At 56.9% G+C, this 18,094-nt stretch overlaps 1 protein-coding gene across 7 annotated transcripts in view; it reads right to left on the reverse strand.

Moving 5' to 3' along the window:
• Positions 1 to 719: 719 nt before the first annotated feature.
• The window catches only part of SOX13 (SRY-box transcription factor 13), a 34,010-nt gene continuing 16,635 nt past the window's right edge, over positions 720 to 18,094 (reverse strand). For 4 of the 7 annotated variants that reach the window (XM_028120078.2, XM_028120073.2, XM_088017010.1 and 1 more), the window contains 13 exons: positions 12,455 to 12,653; positions 11,223 to 11,334; positions 10,843 to 10,929; positions 9,409 to 9,629; positions 8,922 to 8,990; positions 8,458 to 8,572; positions 5,958 to 6,043; positions 5,573 to 5,735; positions 5,091 to 5,200; positions 4,835 to 4,931; positions 4,384 to 4,527; positions 3,240 to 3,456; positions 720 to 2,592 (listed from right to left, as the gene is read on the reverse strand). In XM_028120078.2, coding sequence (XP_027975879.1) covers positions 2,316 to 2,592; positions 3,240 to 3,456; positions 4,384 to 4,527; positions 4,835 to 4,931; positions 5,091 to 5,200; positions 5,573 to 5,735; positions 5,958 to 6,043; positions 8,458 to 8,572; positions 8,922 to 8,990; positions 9,409 to 9,629; positions 10,843 to 10,929; positions 11,223 to 11,334; positions 12,455 to 12,653 — 1,897 coding nt within the window. In that variant the 3' untranslated portion in view covers positions 720 to 2,315. The remainder of the gene's footprint in view (positions 2,593 to 3,239; positions 3,457 to 4,383; positions 4,528 to 4,834; positions 4,932 to 5,090; positions 5,201 to 5,572; positions 5,736 to 5,957; positions 6,044 to 8,457; positions 8,573 to 8,921; positions 8,991 to 9,408; positions 9,630 to 10,842; positions 10,930 to 11,222; positions 11,335 to 12,454; positions 12,654 to 18,094) is intronic. The other 3 variants (XM_028120074.2, XM_028120077.2, XM_028120076.2) reach the window with 3 other exon arrangements.

Here is an 18,094-nt window from a genome sequence, read left to right on the forward strand (position 1 = left end):
GGATTAATGTTTGATGAGAGTTGGTCTTTTTGTTGATCATCGTTAAAAGGGCTGATGACAGACTAAAACTTAAGTCTAAGGGGCTGTTATTTCTCTTAGTGTGGGACACCTTTGAAATCCTCATTCAAACCAAAGGTCACCGAGCCCCTGAAGCACATCGTTAGCGACCTTGCTTCATTACTCAGTAGCCTGGAGAGCTCCTAAATGGGCTTCGGGCACCCACGGGAGTCCTTTCCTGGGAGGAGGGTCCACCGCTTTCATTAGACATTCACTGGGCTCCTTCTCCAAAAGGAGGTAAGAACTACGGTGAAGGCTTAACCTCCGTGTTTTCAGAGGACAAAGCCCAGAGGGGAGACCTGACACCCGCCTCTCAGCAGAGGCCATGGGGCTGGTTCTGGCCTGCTTCCAGGGCTCTCATTACTGAGACGGGGGTAGAGAATGTGTGGTGAAGTCTAGCTTACCTCCCGGAGGCAGGGGCAGGGTCTTCTCTGGGGTGCGGGCTCTCTGGGTGGCATCTGTCACTCCAAAGGCTTGGCCTGGGCTTCACTGGCCTCAGAGGTTTGCTCCCAGATCCCATGCCCGAAGCTCCCCGGAGTTGCCACAAGGGGGCAGTGGTGCCCGGGCTGGCGGCACATTCAGGCATTCAGGCTCCAGGCCAGCCTCCCCGCCTCCCCGCCTCCCCACCCCCCCACCCCCCCCACCCCGACGTAAGAACCAGATTCTGAAATGGTCTGTCTTTATTATGCCAACAGAAAAAAAAATTCCCCAAGTGTAAACAGGAGAAAGGTGCTGGTTAAGTTACTCATCATTATCTTATTATTAACAAAATAAAGCACTATCTATGTTTACAGTCATAAAAAAACAAACAGCCTGGAGAGAAGTTGGGCTTGAGGGAAGGGGGGGGATGGAGAGGAAGGGGAGAAGATGGGGGGGGTTAGGCACAGATGCCACATCTGCCCCCGTGGGGTTTGGGGTTCCCTTCCCACCCTGACCCAAGGGCTGTTCTGGATCTATGTGGAGTCAGGTGCCCGTGGGATTTTTCTTAGGGAAATAATTTGTCCATGTGAGCAGGAGCTGAGTCAAGTTCCCCAGTGTGAGGGGGGGAGGGGGAAGGAGCAGGCAGGCAGAGGGGCAGAGTCCTCACCACCCCAAGAATGGGGAGCCCCCCCTTCCCCTCCCTACTCAGCAGCTGCCATGAGGAGCCCTGGCTCCCCAGGGCTTCTGTCAACTGTCAGGAAGGGGGGGAGGGGCGCCATCAACCCTCCTGTCCCCAACACCTGGCACTCAGGCTGGGACCAGGGGCTGGGGCACTAAGACAGAGCCCCTTGGAGGCTGAGCACATTCCCATGTTGCTCGGAGCTAAAAATGGCTTTGTGGGAACCGCCGGGCAGGGGAGAGTCAGGGAGGGAGTGAAGGGACAGGCAGGGGAGGTCAGGGCGGCTGATGGGCCCCGGGGCTGACCGGGGGCCTTACAGAAACCCAGACTGACCAGCGGTGTCAGAAGGGCAGAGGCGCAGACCCCAAGAAAGGGAGACGGGAGAACAGCCCTGCAGAGAAACGAGGACAGAAACACAAGGACACACAGAACCTGAGACACCCAGACTGACAAAGAGGTAGCAATTTGGGGACAGTGAAGCACGGAGAGGCCCCCAGAGAAGCAAGAGTGGTATCGAGAGACACCCACAGAACTCAGCAACGGTGCCTGGCACGGAGCAGGCGCCCAATAAATACCTTGCGCCATGAGTGGACAGATGGAAACACGCGTGTGCTTGCGCGCGCACACATACACACGCACACGTCTATACACCGCCGCCAGAGGCACAACAGGCTGGACAGAAGATCAAGACAGCGAGGGACAGCCAGACCTTTTTGCACAAAGTGATCCTGTGACAGAGGAGCGATCTGGGAGTGGGAGTTGGGGGGGGGGTGTTGGTCCTACGGGGGCTGGTCCAGCCAGGACAAGAATGGAAACAAAGCATGTGGCCCCAGGGGGACAGGTCTGGAGCTGCCAGACCCCTGGGGTGAGGAGACCTGCAGGAGGGGAGGGTCATACAGTGTCCGCTGGCTCTGAGCCCCCGCAGGCCGAGGCGCTCAGCCCCCGACCACTCTCCAGGTCCTGCCCCGTGAGGCCAGCAGCTCCCTGGGCGCGGCCGCAGGGCTGGTGCGGGGGGTGGGGGGGGAATCTCCCCCCCAGGAGGCTATCTACAAGTGCACAGCTGTGCCCCTCTCCCGGGCAGGCCCAAGTCCAAGTACCAACAAAGTCCAGGCCGGCCGGCCGCGCCCACGGGCTGGGGGACAGGCCCACCCCGCTCGGATCAGTCTGTGAGCACCACCAGCTCCCCGTCGCTCTTCTCGTCGCCCTCCGAGTCCTCGTCTTCGCTGTACCGGTACAGCTCACCCTCCGCCACCGAGTGCCTGTCTTCCGTGGCCTCCCCCTCCTCCCTGAGGCTGCAAGTGTTGACGATGACAGGCATGTTGGGGTCCAGGCTCCGGGGCACGTAATGCTCCACCAGGGGCTGAGCCAGGGGCATGCCTGCCACCCGAGGGTACAGGACGTCGGGAGAGCTCATCTGCAGGTGGCCAGCCTGGGGGCTGCAGGGCAGAGGAGAGGCACGTTGCAGAAGGACCCTCACTTTGCACCCCCCATAAAGCTCCCCCCAGGCCGCTTTGGGGTTGTGCCCTCCCACCCCACCACCACTCTGTCGGCTCGGACGCGCACGCACACCCCCCCAGGGGCTACCTTCTGAGGGCCACATTCACTGTCAGCTACAGCCCGGCACACGCGAGCAGCCTCAGGGCCAGGAGCGTGTTCCACAGAGATTCCCGGGGGGGAACGTGTGGGAATCAGCATCAGGAAGTGATAGACTTAAATGCCCCAGGGGGGTTCCCGTTTACACGAATCCACGAAGGTGCTTGCTTCTGACAAGTCAGGTACCCCCTGTATGATTAGCACCTTTGTTTTTAGTAGCCCTGAATTTTTTCATAGTTTGTGATTCACAGGCACGTTTTCCTCCAGGTATACGTGGCCAGTGCCCCCCAGTCAGGTACAAACCGATACCCTACACCCCTGCAGCCCCACGGGTGCGCCCAGGGAGCCACACATGACACCCACGCACACGTGCGCTCCAGGCCAGACAGCACCCCCGGAGACCCCGACGAAGGCTGCCACACACCACCATCAGCACGCACGGCGCAGGGACGTGAGCGTGGTCCCCACCACCCGGGGAGGCACGACTCACGGGGTCACGTAGCTCTGGCGGGCGTCCTGGCGCCGGGTCCTCATCAGCGCTTTGTACTCGCCCACCCGCAGCCGCTTGCCCTCCACGATGCAGGTGCGCTTGGGCCGGGGCTTGTACTTGTAGTCGGGGTACTTCTCCAGGTGCTGCCGGCTCAGCCTCGCCTGCTCCTCGTAGTACGGCTGCTTCTCCTGGTTGGTCATGGACTTCCAGCGGGAGCCTGGCCCAGCCCCCGGGGTGGGCGGTCAGTGCGGGCTTTTGCCCACCATCCCCAGCCCCCCTGCAGGCCCCAAGACTTGGGTCCCCAGGTGAGTCCATGAGGTGATCTATGTGCCGACATTTGGCAAGGACCTGACCCAACACGGGCTCGTTGGAGGTCCGTGGAGCAAATGAATGAATGAAGTTGGCACGTGTCTGGGTGTCTATACACTGAGCAACCACGTCCCGAACTACCCAGCAACTTCTGGGAGGCCTCTGGTCTGCATGATTTGCATAAACAAAAGAAGAGCCAACCCCAGGCCTCCAACAACAGACAGCCCCCCCCCCCCGCCCCCCGGCCTCCTGCTTAAGACAAAATACCTTGTCAACTGTCTCGGTTGACAAGAGACAAGAGCCCCCATCTTGAAGACAACTGCCAACTTCTAGCCCCACCTGCCCTACATCCCTCCTTGACCTCCAGCCAGGACATAGAATTTTTTAAAAAAAACCTTTCTACTGGGGCAATGGCTGGCTCAGTCGGAAGAGCGTCTGACTCTTGTTTGTGAGTCTGAGCCCCATGTTGGGTGTAGAGATTAAATTAACGTTTTAAAAATTATATATATATATATATATATAAAACCTTTCTAACAATAGCCCAAGAACACCAGCCCTTCCTTTTTCTTGCCAGAGCCAGAGTTCCAAGGGTCTGGACCAACAGCAGAATACGTTAGGGAGAGACCAGGGGCTAAAGAATGCATGCACGCACACACGCCTGAGTTCTTAGGTGCAGGTGCTAACCAAAGAGCCCTACAATGATACAAGACCCCAGGACCCAGCCTCCGCACATCCAGCCTGACCCCTGTACCCTAGACTCCTCTGAAGGTCATCATCCTGACAGCTGTCTCCTGGAGCCCGGAGAGCTCCCAGACACCCCACCACTGGCCCTTACCCAGGATCTTGCTGATGCTCGAGTTGTGCATGTCTGGGAAGGCTTGGAGGATCTTCCGTCGCTCGTCCTTGGCCCACACCATGAAGGCATTCATGGGCCTCTTGATGTGGCTGCTGCTGCGGGACTCAGGAAAGTGGCGGGAGCCTGGGGGACAGGGGTGGAGTCAGCCAGGCGGGGCGGCTCCTCTGGGGTAAGGAAGGAGAGGCCTCCGCGGCTGGCAGTCATCTCCTACTTGACCACTAGGGGGCGATGGCGGGGCTCCCACAGCCGCCAGTGGACAACCAACCAGCAGCACAGACCTCCGCAGAGGCCCAGCCGGGGGACTGTCGAGGGGATTCCAGAGACAGACTATGGGAGAAAAAGCATCAGGGAGAGACACGACCTGACCCACCCTGGTCCCCGTGGGAAGCAGAGGCGGGCCCTCCTGCCCACCACAGACCGGGGTCCTCACCGTCCATGTCGCAGCCCAGCATGGCTTCTTCCAGGGGATGCACACAACTCTCCTCCAGCCGCTCCTTGGCGGGGGACGTGTCCAGGCTGATGAGGTCCTGAGGATGACAGAGGAAATCTACATCGGCCTCTCTGCATCACCCCACTGCCCTCCCTCCACCCCTCCCTCTGGTGGCCTCAGACTTGAGTCTTCCACCCCAGCCGCCGTCTGTTGTCCGTGCCCTGCGCCCCGGTGCAGGGGAGTGGGGGGCCCATACCTTGCGGAAGGGAGTGTTGGGGGAGTTCTCTAACGCCCCACTGTGGCCATGCAGCAGCTGTCGAGCATCCTGAATGGCTTTGGTGACAGCGTCCCCTTCACCAAGGAAGCCTGTGGGAGAAGGGGGGAGGCTGAGGGTTCACAGAGGGGGTAACCCTCTTCACCGGGGTTGGCATCCCCTCTGCACTGCACATCCCCAAGGGGGCGCTGTTTACACTGGCTGTTTCCCCGTGTGCCAACAGACTGGAATGCAGACTCGCACTCCCTGAAATTGTGCAACTCCCGTGGCCTGGATCCCTGACGTGGGGGGTGCCCAGTCAGATCTGGTGGGGGACAGGAGGTAAGGGAGCTTCTGAGGCACTAAGTGTGGCAACAAAGAGGCCAAAGACAGCAGGTCTGACCCTTGTTTTCCAGAAACCTGTAACCCATAGAAGGGAAGGACATGCCCACGGTCATAGGACGCCCTGCTGGCAGGAAGCTTACCCAGTGGCAGGCTGGGTGGGCTGGCCTGCAGGTCCCGCGTGGGGGCCCCATGGCTGGGGGGGCGGGGTCCACAGTTGTTCATCTTCAGGCTGGGGGAGCTGGAGGCATTGGGCAGCTCGGGGGCCTTGGGCTTGGCCGTGAGGTTCAGGGGCTGGGAGGGCTCCTGAGGGAGACCCAGAGATCAGAGGCCGAGAGAGACACCAAAGGAGACCCCCCCCCCCGACACACACACACACGGAGGGACAGAGGGGACACGTGGTAACAGCGAGACAGGCGTATCGGGAACAGACAAGGAGCCGGCAGGAACAGGTGAACAGGGACAGAGGGCCCCACCACCCGCGAGGCAGGCAGCCCCAGCCATCCCAGGCGAGGGGTAGAGCAGTACCTGCAGGGGGTGGTGGGCAGCCATGGCCCCGGGCCTCTTCACCACGGGGGCAGGGGGACTGTGCAGCAGCGGCAGGGGGTACTCCACTACGGAAAAGGCGGCAAGGAGAAAAGTCCTGGATGAGCACAGAACAGCAGACAGCCTGCTTGACGAGGTCCCAGCAGCATCAAGGGGACAGAAGCTCGAAGCTGGCCCAGTCGGCTTCCAGCCACGGCTTTCCCCAGCCCCAGAGTGCGAAGGCTTCCCATGCCCTCATCCCCCGCTGGTCCACATCTTCACCTTTTTCCTGCCCTTTCCAACCCACAGAGCCTCGGGTTCCAACCCAATGGTGACCTGAAGCCAGGTACACCTCTGCTCACTCTACGGATACTTGTGTTCCATACCTACTACGTGCAGGGTATGAAAGCTGCTCCCTGCGTGTTAGCCCGTCTCCTGAAGTAGCTCACAATAATCCCTAGTGGGTGGCATACAACAGGTGCTTGGTACATCACCCCATTTTGCAGAGAAACGGAGACTACGCAGATGAAAAACGGGTTGCCCACATACATAGCTCAGAAATGGAAACAAGGACCTGTGAACCCAGGTCCTCGAGACTCCATAGCCCATCCTTTCCCCTTTATGTGGCACCCACCTTCTCCATTCTCCATCCTACCGGGCCCACCTCACTCGCCCTCAACCCAGCCCAGCATCACGGAGCTGGCCGTTCAGGTGGAGAGCTAAGCCGCGGACACAAATCACTAACCACATGGTCAAGAGGGATACAGACTGCATGGGTAGCATGCTGGAGAACCTGGTTCCAGCTGGGGGGGGGGGGGGCCGGAGCAGGCTTCCTGGGGAGAGCAGCAAGAGGTGGTGGGCTCGTGGCTATGGGCAGGCAGGCGGAGGGCGAGCACTGAGGTGAGACCCAAGGTGTGGAAAAGGAGACTGGCCGTGACAGGCAACCTTGGGAGTTTGTGGACTCCGTACTGTAGGCGACAGGGCACCATCTAGGGCTTGTGAGCTAAGGAGAGGCACTATGCACTCAGCTTGGGGAAGGGCCCTCTGGAAGCCTCTGGGCCCCGTGGTTGCTAGGATTCTGGAACCAACAAAGTGGGTGGCAGTCTGGCCAGTTGAGGTCTTCCACAGCTTGTTTCCTGCCTCCCTTGTCCAGAACGCATGGGCTCATGCACCCCAATGCCCCCACCAGGCCCTGCCCTCCTCACTCCAGCAGCCCTATTCACCTGGAGCTGCAGCGGGTTTGTGCTGCTGGCCTGCTCCCCCTTCCTAGTCTCCCTACCTCCCCAGGTGGAAACTTTCTGGAAGGCAGGACCTAACTTTTTCAGTCCTTTGCGCCCCCCCCCCCCCCCCGGCCAGAGTGCCTGGTGTAGAATGAGGCAGGAGCAGAGTCCGTGACCCACGAACTGTGCCCATAGCCCACAGGCCTTGGTGGCAGGCCCACAGGAACTCACCCGCCTGCTCTCACACACGGAACAGGGAGGGTGGACCAGAGGGGCTCGACCTAAAAGCTGTCCCCACTCCTGGGGCAGCTATGGGCAACGTGCCTGCCCTGTCCCACGACCCTTCACCAGGAACCCATGATCACGGACTACATACTCTAGCTGTGCTTTCTGTCCCACCACCGCTGCCTGAGTGCAGGCTGTCATTGCTGTCCCCAGAAGTCCCTCAGCAGCCCCCCACCGGTCCCCGCTCCAGCTGGTACCCCGACCCTCTCTGTTCCCCATCACCCACAGTCGGTATGACAACACACCCTCCGTTCAATCGTTCAAGCATGTCTACATTCTACAAAATAAATTCCCTCACCAGCCTGTCCCACGACCACCCAGTCATGCGCTCCCCTCAACTCCAACCCCCTGCAGCTTCTGGCCGCAGGCTCCAGGCCCTCTGCCTCAGACTGCCTTCCACCCTCAGCTCCCAGCTTCACCCTCCCAGTCTACCTCCTGGGCCCCAACTAATTTCTGACCTCCTTAGAAAGCTTCCCAGATTCCCCAGTTTCTGGCATCCTTTCTCCCTGCCCAGACCGTAAATTCCTGGAGCTCAGCGTCCATTTTTATCATCACCCCTCCCCCCACCCCGTGGCCACCTGACAACACAACGTCTGACAGGTGGTTGGTGCTCAGTCTGTGTTCGCTGAATTTCAGTGGCGGGGCAGAAGGGGCACGGTTGGGTTAGAGACAAGAGTGAGAGTCTGGGAAATGTAGACACCTCAGTGAATGTCCAAGATGTTACTATTCTGGGCCACTAAAGGGACCAGAGCTGGGGACACTGCATCTAAAGTGGCCACATCCGCTTACGTCTGCCAAGTACTTCACGGTGTTCAAGTGCTATTGCTGTTCATTCTCCCAGTAAAGTTCAGAAAGAAGGGATTCTTCTTCCACTGGACAAATCCAGAAGCGAGGCCCAGGAAGGCCACATGGTAAAGGATTGCATGAGCACGGTCCGGGGCTCCTTCTGGGACCTTAGGACAGCCTCCGCTAGCTGCCGCACCCCCACCCACACTCACCTGGTTTGCAGGGGATGGGCTGAATGGGCAAGGCCAGCTGGGAATCGGGGGTGACAGGTAGAGGCTGGTGGCTTGGCGGGAAGGCCGGGATCATGACATAAGGCATGTTGACCTGCTGAGAGCAAAGAAACCCTGTGTGAGTCCCTGGGGGCCCACACAGCTCAGCCCAGGACACGGCGCGGGCATCCAGACACGGGAGGCATGCAGACCAGTACAGGACCAGTCTTCAAAAGGCTCCACCAGACCCCACATCACTTCCCACTACCTGCCCTCAGCTCAGCCCCAGTTGGGGATGAAGATACTCTGGCCCCTCCTTTAAAGCAGAGGAAGACAACGGGGGCACGGGACCAGAGCAGAAATGAGCCCCCTCCTCGGGGCCATGCCCAAGTGATTCTGCTTAATCCGCACCCCGTCCCTCCGTCCCTGGCATCACCCGCTGTGCCTCTGGCCACCCCCCTCTTTACCTGGATCTGCTGCTGGAGGAGGTTGATCTTATGTTGCTGCTGAATCAGCTGCTGCTGCTGTTTGGCGATCTGGCAGCAGGAAAGAGCAGGGAGAGGGGGGCACAGACATTAGCCCCAGTCCGGGGCCCACTGCGCCGTGCCCTCCCTACCAGTGCACACCATGCCCTGGGTGGGGCAAGCACCAGGACAGTCCACCTTCAGAGTACGGTCTCCCTTTGCAGGGAGCTCACGCTCCTCTGAGGCCGCGGCAGGAGGTGAGGCGAGTGCTCCCATGCAGAGCCCCGCAGGCCCCTTCCACTCCCTGGCCCCCCACAGGGCCGAGTCACAGCCAGCCTGGGGCCCCTGCCGACGGCCCCTCCCGGGCCTGCCCCCCTGCCCAGCCTCGCTCGGCCTGCACTACCAGGTCTGCCCCCACAGTGCTCCCCTCCAGGCCCCGATAGACCCCCTCTCCCCTAGGCAAGGCAGCCGGACACCCAGCGGGACCTACCTGCTCCTGCTGCTGCCGGGCCAGCTCCATCTGCTGCTGCTGCTTCTCGAACAGCATGGCAGCCATGTTCTTCTGCTCCGAGTGCGCCGTCAGGAGCTGGTCCCGCAGCGTGGACAGTTGGTGGATCATGACCAGGAGCTGGAGCTCCTTCTCTGCCAGGCTCTCCTGGGTCCCTGCTCCACGATGAAACGGCCACCGGTGAGAACTGTTTTTCTGTCCATCTGTCCAGACACACATCCACCCACCCATCTGATGTTCATTGGGCAATTGCTACCTCCCAGGCCCCTGTTAGGGGCCGAGGGACGGAGGATGGAGACATGATCCTTGCCCCAGAGGGGGCTTGCTTGCTGTCTGACAACCACCTGCCCTACAAGGTCCCCATCCGCTACTTCCAGCCCCTGGAAATGTCGACAGTGGGACATCTCAGTCCCACACCGCTTCTCAGAGGTCCTCGAGTGCCCTGAGCCGCAGGGTCAGCGTGGATATCCCACAGGAGGTTGTCCCGGGGCTGTGGGACAAGTAACCAACTTCTCTGCACTTCGGTTTTTTTAGTCTATCAATGAGCACAAAAACGGTCCCTTCACAGGGGTGCCGTGAGGCTAAGATAATGAAGGTAAGGCTTAGTCCAGAATCTGGCACACGGCCCTCGCCCAAAACAGCCACTGCTTCCTGCCTTCCTGCTGAGCTCATGACAGATGCAGCGGGGCCAGGCTGCAGGCCACTTGCCTCAGAATCACTCAGGGAGCCTTTGATAAATACACAGACCCAGGCCCCCAGCCCCTGGGGTTCACATTCAGCAGGTGGAGTAGAGCCTGGGCATTGGTACGGTCTTAAAGCTCCCCCTGGGGGTGTGACCGACCACACTGGGAAAACAGCCACGCTCACGAACCAAGCAGCAGCCCTTGAATTCACTTAGTGAGGTCCCGGTGGCCTAGAATTAATTTTCAGCAGTGAAAGGGCATGTCCAGCTCGTTTGATATAGTTAGATACAGTTAGATCTGGGAAGTGGCAGTGACCTGCCTGAGGTCACAAGGGTCCCTGTATGAGTTCAAATTCAGGTGCGCCTGGGTGGTTCAGTCGGTTGGGCGGGCTGCCTTTGGCTCAGGTCATGATCCTGGGGTCCTGAGATCGAGCCCCACATCAGGCTCCCTGCTCAGTGGAGAGCCTGCTTCTCCCTCTCCCTCTGCCTGCCACTCTGCCTACTTGTGCTCTATCTCTCTGTCAAATAAATAAAATCTTAAAAAAAAAAAAAAAGAGTCCAAATCCATACTCGTGGAATGGAAGTGATTCCCACCAGGACTCTCCTGCCAAGAGGCCAGGTAGGAGGGGACTAAGAGCCCCCCAGACTGCTGTACAGGCCCAGACCACATGGCCCGGCTGGGAGAAGGGAAAGGGTTCAGACATCCTCCCCTGCCGACCCACATGGGCCTTCACCTTTGACATCTTTGGTTTCCACAGAGCTCCTTCCCAGAAACCTCTCCTTCCAGTCACTGGACAGCAGCTTCTCGATGGCCGGCACGACTAGAAGATACCAAAGGGATGAAGAGCAGAAGTCCTAGCACCTCCCACCCCACGCCCGCCTCCGACCAGGGCAGACATCTTACCTTGCTTTTTTATTTTTTCCCCCCAAGATTTTATTTGAGAGCAAGAGAGAGAGAGTGTGCACGAGCAGGGGGCGGGGCAGAGGGAGCAGCAGACTCCCCACTGAGCAGGGAGCCCAATTCAGGACTCAATCCCAGGACCCTGGGATCACGACCCAAGCCGAAGGCAGACGCTTAACGACTGAGCCACCCAGGCACCCCTAGACATCTTACCTTCTTTTAAATGTTGGTTGAAGTCTAGCTTCTCCTGGCTTCCAGAGGCGGCCTCAGAAGCTCCCATTCTCTTGGGTTCCGGGGACCCATTGCTCTCAGGGGAGCTGCAATCCTACAATACGCACTGAATATCACTGTCACCCTCAAGGGAAGGGGGCAGACTGCAGGGGGAACCGAGTAGCCCGGGGACACACACCCAGCCCCCCAGGTAGGGCCCCCCCGCCACCTTCCCAACCTTTGCTCTGGCTTTGCTGGATATAGCGAAGGCACAAAAGGTTTGCAGACCAGAGACCTGGATTTCAGTCCCGGCTCAGTGACTCACGAGGCGCTTGATCCCACATGAGACTCTGAACTTCTCTGAACCTGACTTACTTCCCTCTTCTGAAAATGGAAATATTAACACCTCCCCTGTCAGGATTGTTGCTGGGATCAAGGAAGTGAATGCACGTGAGTGAGGTTCGCCGCCACAGTCGAGGCTATCGAGCTATTAATCATTACTTCCTTGCACACAGCCGTATCTGCAGCTGGGTGGGGGTCTCCTGGGACCCCCCCCCTCCTTAGGACACCACCACCCTCAATTCTCCTCACCAGAGTCCTCTCCATTCTTTAAGGCTTAATTCGGGGCCCTACTCCTCCAGAAGTCTCGCTCATCACTACCCCAACCCCCTAACCCCTTCCATAGACCCCTCCAGGCTGGATCCTTCCTCAGGGCCCTAAAATTCTCGTTTTCATTCATTTGGTTTTAGTTACATATTACCCTTTTTGCAGCTCTTGCATGGAATCAGGATTTTTAAGAACTGCAAGAATCCTTCCTGCTCATGTTCAGAACGCCTTCATCTTAAGGATGAGGAACTGTATTGTCTTTAACAGTGGTTGATCTCAGGCTTGGGTAATAAGGCTGATTTTCTCAAATCATATGGTAGATAAACTCTGAGCAGATATATCCTGTCTCTCCAACTAGTCCTCAGAGGTAAGGACTGGTCACACACGGGTGAGCAAGCACAGGAGTGAGGCCACGTACCACTCAGACAGGTGGCCTGACTGAACTTGGCAGCCCCTCCCCAGCCACCGAAGTCTTGCCCAAGACAGCCGGTGCTGCCTCCTGTCTGCCCAGCTTGGGAAGTGGGGTGCCCGCCCAGCCTCAAGGAGAGGCCAGGTATGGCACGTGGGTGTGGCCTATGGAGGCAAAGCGGGGACACTGACCCAGGAGCCCCGGGGAAAGTGCCGGGCACCTGGGCTGGAGCTTGGGAGTCAGCACCGTCCTGGGGAGCCCGGGCTGGGTCTCCGGGCTGGGGTTCAGCTGTGGTGGCCGAGCCCTGGAGGGCCTCATGGCAGGGCTCCTTCTTCCCTTCGGACTTGACGGTGCAGTTCACCATGGTGCCCACGCCATCTGGGGCCAGCTGGGCAGAGCCAGGGCTCCTCATGGACATCCTGAGGGAGAAGGAGCAGAGGGAAACCGATGGTGGATACGGCAACTCCACCCTCACCAAATGCAAACTTCCATTTGGAACCCACAGTGAAAAAAATAAAAAAATATTCTTCAGTCCTGTGCTTTTTTTTTTTTCTTAAATGGGAAGGTCTACAGCCAACTGGGCCCAGCCTTCAGCAGGTCCTGCCTACTGCCATGTTGGAGCTGGTTGGCTGAATGGTCCACCAAAGGAGGGCAGAGATTATCAACTGGCAGTTTCTGAGCCCAGCAAAGTCAAAATCATATATATGTGTATCTGTGTGTGTGTTTGTAATTAGCTAACTAAAAATCACGAGGGCGCCTGGGTGGCTCAGTTGGTTAAGCGACTGCCTTCGGCTCAGGTCACGATCCTGGAGTCCCTGGATCGAGTCCCGCATCGGGCTCCCTGCTCGGCAGGGAGTCTGCTTCTCCCTCTGACCCTCCCCCCTCTCATGTGCTCTCTCTCTCATTCTGTCTCAAATAAATAAATAAAGTCTTTAAAGAAAAATAAAATAAAATAAAATAAAAATCACAAGACATCACATAATCTGGATTTGAACTTCTCTTGAAGTTGGTCTGGGGCAACAACTGGCTGGAATTAAGTAGAAGGTGCTCCTTATGGACAGGCCAGTTTTCCTCAGTCCCTACCACTCCCTACTGCTCCCCAAAAGGGGAACCAAGTGTCATCTACCCTATATATATATATATATATCCTTTTCTTCCTCTTAGAGAAAAAATAAAAGTGAACTTTTTTTTTATATTCATGTATCTACCAACAGTAGGAAAATAACGGGCTGAGATGTAGGGCTTGAAGAAAGATGTTTTCCTTTAGCTAGCTAGAGTCCCTCATTTAGAGTCTCTCTCATTGGCCCCTGTAGGCATTTGCAATCCCTGCTGTAAGCAGCCTTTGCACCCACTGCTCCCATCACAGCCACCCCAGCACCCCCCCCTCCCCGTGTCATCGTCACCACTGCCTGGGACACCAGGAGTAGCTAGGCAATCTAAGGATCCTGGGGGGCGAGTGCTGGTGGTCAAGCCAGGCTCCCAGCCAAAGCAGCAGTAGCCCCCAGCTCACCTGCTCCCCATCCAAAGTCACTGTGACAAGACCAGTAGGGACACCCAGCAGCAAGTTCTAGGTCCTACACGCGCTACGTGACCTTAGGTTAGTTACTGAACCTCTCCACACCTGTCTCCTCATCTGTAAAATGGGCAGTTCTGAGGACTAGGAATTGCTAAAATTTACCTGTTTAGAATGTTTCGCGGCACTAGTAAGCACCCCTTGTTAAAACACGGTAGAAATGCAGTCCCTACAAGGGACCCACAGTCCAAGCATAGCCTGGCGGCTTGCGTGGGAGTTAGTCAAGGGTCACTTGCAAATCAGAAACTCTGTGGATAGAGCAGGAATCTATTTTAACAAACCCTTCAGGTGATTCTGATACCCACTAGTTTGAGAAGCACTGTTAAATAAAAATTTAAACATTTTTGCACGGGCATTACATTTTGGGGGGGGGTGTAAGGTAAAAATCAGATATAGCAAAACATCCCTTAAAACTGAATTGCGGGTGTAGTATATTGTATATCATGTCAACTCCTTACAACACAATGTTTCTTGTAACATAAGGAGTGAGGCCATGTGCTGGATACAGGAGTCCATGTGCACTATTTTATATTAAACAACTGAACGGACATTATAGTTGAATAAGGTGTATTTGATTTGATGCCATCTAAACCAGAGCAGACCTCTCCCGCCACTTTCAAAAGGCGGGGTGCCCTGGAGACCAACATGGGACGCGGGACGGGCACTGCACGGTGAGGAGAGCGGGGCAGACCGGACCCGAAGAACGCTGGCCCGGGAGAAGAGGCTCCGGGGTCCGGCCCCGGGGTCCCCTCTCAACACGCAGGGGCCTGGCCAGTGTCCAGGAAGCGGGCGGCTCGGCCCATCCGGGCACAGGGAGGGGCGCCCCGCCAGGCCCCGGGCGGGGGTGGGGGGGGCGTGGGGGGGGCGTAGGGGCGGGGCGGGCGGGGAGGGGGGTATTATCCCGAAGCTGAGGGCAGCAATTACATAACAAACAAACCCCGGGCTCAAGCTGTGAATTAATCAAACCGCTGAAAATAAAACCTTCCTCTCAGGAACTTCAGACAAAAGAAATGAAAACAACCAGGCTGGCTGGAAAATAAAAGGCAGCGGGGCTGAAAGGGGGACAAAAGGAAACCAGACAATAGGGTGTTGGACAAAGGCAATAAAGCCAGAGGAAGTGTGACAGGCGAACAATGCGGGCCTGTGCGCTTGTGATCCCCCGGCCGCTCCGCGCCACCTCGTCCCACACCCACCGCTCCGCGGGGCGTGGGCAGGCCACCAGGGCACCTCCTCACTCCCCACTCGGGTCCTAAGGGGTTTTCGCCTCCATCCTGTCCCCAACTTCAGGGCTTCCAGCGCCTACCTCAAAGCCTCTCTCCCATTGCAGCCCAAGACCCCGGCGGCGCAGCAGGGCGCACGGGAGCGGTCCGCGGGGCCCCGAGGCCCCGGTGGTCCGGGCCGCTGCGTCCCCAGGGCAACAGGCTGAGCCACCATCCACCCCCACCCCGGGCTGAAGGGGGAAGGCAGAGGAGGTGATTAACAGCCCCAATTAAGTCTAGGACTGCAATGCCCACCACCATGGCCACTCACCACCTGCGGTCACGGAGCTGGTAATCGGCCAGTTCCCGTGCAAATGGAAGTGTAAACTGCACCCCAGTTTCCAAGGCTTAGGATGAAAACCGGAATGTAACCTAGCTCATTAATAAATGGTTATTGATTATATGTTGAAATTACAATGTTTTGGATACATGGAGTTAAATAAAATACTGTTTTCACTTGTTTTCTTTTTACACTTCTTCATGCGGTTACTGGAGAATTTAAAATTACGCATGAGGCTCGCGTTGTATTTCTGCTGGAAAGTGCTGCATTAGGACATCTCCCTTTGAGCTCTGATGGCCTTTTTACCCACACTTAACCCCCAAGAGTACCTCCAGCTGGGCACTGGGGATTATCTTTATACTGGGGAGCTTGCCTCCTGGGGCTCCCAATGGTTCATCCTGGCCTCTGGCACAGCCCCCGCCCCCAACAAAGAAAAGGACTCCTAGTGACCAGCCAAGCTGGCTTGGAGGTGTCTGTCTGTTCACCAGGGCGTGGTGCCCACCAAATAACCCTGCCAGATCCTGCTGCCCAGACGAGGCCCCTTCCATTTCCACAGGCGTCTGCCTCAACTTCGGGCACTGGGCCCTGGCTCTCGGTTGGTCTCTCGGGACCCATTTGCTGATGGAGAAGTAACAGCCTAGACCTGAGGGGCTCCTCCCAGGGTCTCACGTTTCGGGGGGTGGGGGGAAGAGGGTCCTTGGGCAGCTCCTTCCCTCCCTTCTGAGTTCCTAGAGCACAGGCCTCTGCCCAAAGAGCAGCCCCTTTCCCTGCCCCCAGAGATGGGAGTCCCTCGGAGAGGGTCAGTGCCAGGCTCTGGACCCTAACCATGCTGCTCTCTTCTCTGAGTGGAGAGCAAAAGCTGCATGTGATAAACTAAATGAGGAGAGAAAGGAGAACCAGGTGGCAGGTACGAAGTTGATATCAGAGCAGTCCCCGCTCTGCCACTCTGCAGCTGATGTCCCTGCACGGGTGGCTTCACCTCTGCAGGCTCTGTTGGTAGGACAAGGGGGTATTTGGGGGATGATGGTGGGTGGTCAAATTTTGGGTTCCCCAACCTGGATTCAAATTCCTGCTCTGATGTGTGTGACCTTAAGCAAGTTAATTAACTCTGAGCTTCTTCTGTCTCCTCATTTGTATAATGGGTATAAGAATCCCTATCTCACCAGTGCCCGTGAAGATGAATTAACAGAGGGTATCCATTAAGTTGTCATATAGCCCAGGATGCTCCTAGAGTCAGGTGGTTGAGAGAAAAGTTATCAGGGGTGAGACAGACCTGGGCACGTCTAAAAGCCAACTCGATCCAATCAATTGCTGTGCCATCTGGAGCTAGTGACTTAACCTCTCTGAACTCATTTCCTCCTCAGTAAAATAAGAAAACCTAATAAAGGGATGAGTCTTCCACTAACACTCCAGACTTTATAATATGTGCCTGTCTTACATTCTTAGGACACCATAAACTTGGCCTTTGGGGTACACTTACCACAGTTGGAAAAGATACCCTTACATGCTTCATTAATCTCTGACTGGCCCAGTAGCGTGAGAACCCACCCACACCCCACGGCATTGTGGAAACATACCTGTTTTTGCTCATCAATGTAGCCCCCGAGTCTAGCACAGAGCCTGGAGCACAGCAGGGGCTCAATAAATAGTCATACAATAATCCAAGTATAATACAGTTTGGCAAAATAGCACAAGGCAGATCTGGGCACATAATAAAGAAACAGCTACTACAAATCTTCCTCGACTTATGATGGGGTTATGTCCCAAAAAACCCATCGTGAGTTGAAAATATCGTTAAGCCGAAAATGCATGTACTCCACCTAACCCACCCAACGGCACGGGCTTAGCCTAGCCCACCTTGAACGCGAACACTTACGCTAGCCTACAGTGGGCAAGATCATCTAAACCAAGCCTATCGTATAAAAGTGTTGAGTATCTCATGTAATTTACCGAATACTGTCCTGAACGTGGAAGACAGGCACAGTCACTGTGTGTCTCGTGGCTGCCTTGGAGCCACCGCCGCCCAGCATCACGAGGGAGCACTGTACCACGTAACCGCCAGCCCGGGAAAAGATCAAAATTCCAAGTATGGTTTCTACTGAATGCGTATGGCTTCCTGACCATCACAGAGTCAAAAAACCGTAAGTTGAACCATCATCAGTCAGACCCTGTCTGTTATTACGCACCAGAAGCTGCTCTCTGCGGCACACTGCCCACACCCACCCGGACTCAGCCGACTCTTCCTTCCATCTAAGCTCTTCCTAGGAGCGACTTAAACCCCCCCACCACCAAAGCCAGTCCATTTCCCTTTGCCTTTACCTTCCCACACCTTTTGGAGCCTATTGGAGTCTTCCCTGAAGTCTCTTCTTTTCCGAGACTAAAAAACCCCTCACATTCCTTTACCCTTTCCTCAAAAAGCATGCTCCATGCTTCCCTTACCCACGTGGTTTCTCAGGAGGCTTGAGGTCAGCAGCCACACCTGCCCCTCTCTCCAGAGGCCTAGAAGCCCAAGGACCCCGGGCGCACAGGAGCTCTGAGTTACTGGGCTCCCCCAGCTCCCCCCAGGTCCTGGTCAGAGGCCACAAGCCCACGGTAAACTGGGGTCAGCCGCCCAGCCAGGTGGACGTGCTACTGGGAACCCCGTCTTCTTCCCTCTTGCCCAGCCTTACTCGTATTTTATAAATGGAGAAACTGAGGCCCAGGGAGGACCAGTTTCAACAGTCCTGCTTCAGAGCTAGAGGCAGAACA

Source organism: Eumetopias jubatus, unplaced genomic scaffold (assembly GCF_037043125.1).
Source record: "Eumetopias jubatus isolate StellerSeaLion01/CBP00866 unplaced genomic scaffold, mEumJub1_p1.0 scaffold_12, whole genome shotgun sequence".
Classification (NCBI taxonomy): Eukaryota; Metazoa; Chordata; class Mammalia; order Carnivora; family Otariidae; genus Eumetopias; species Eumetopias jubatus.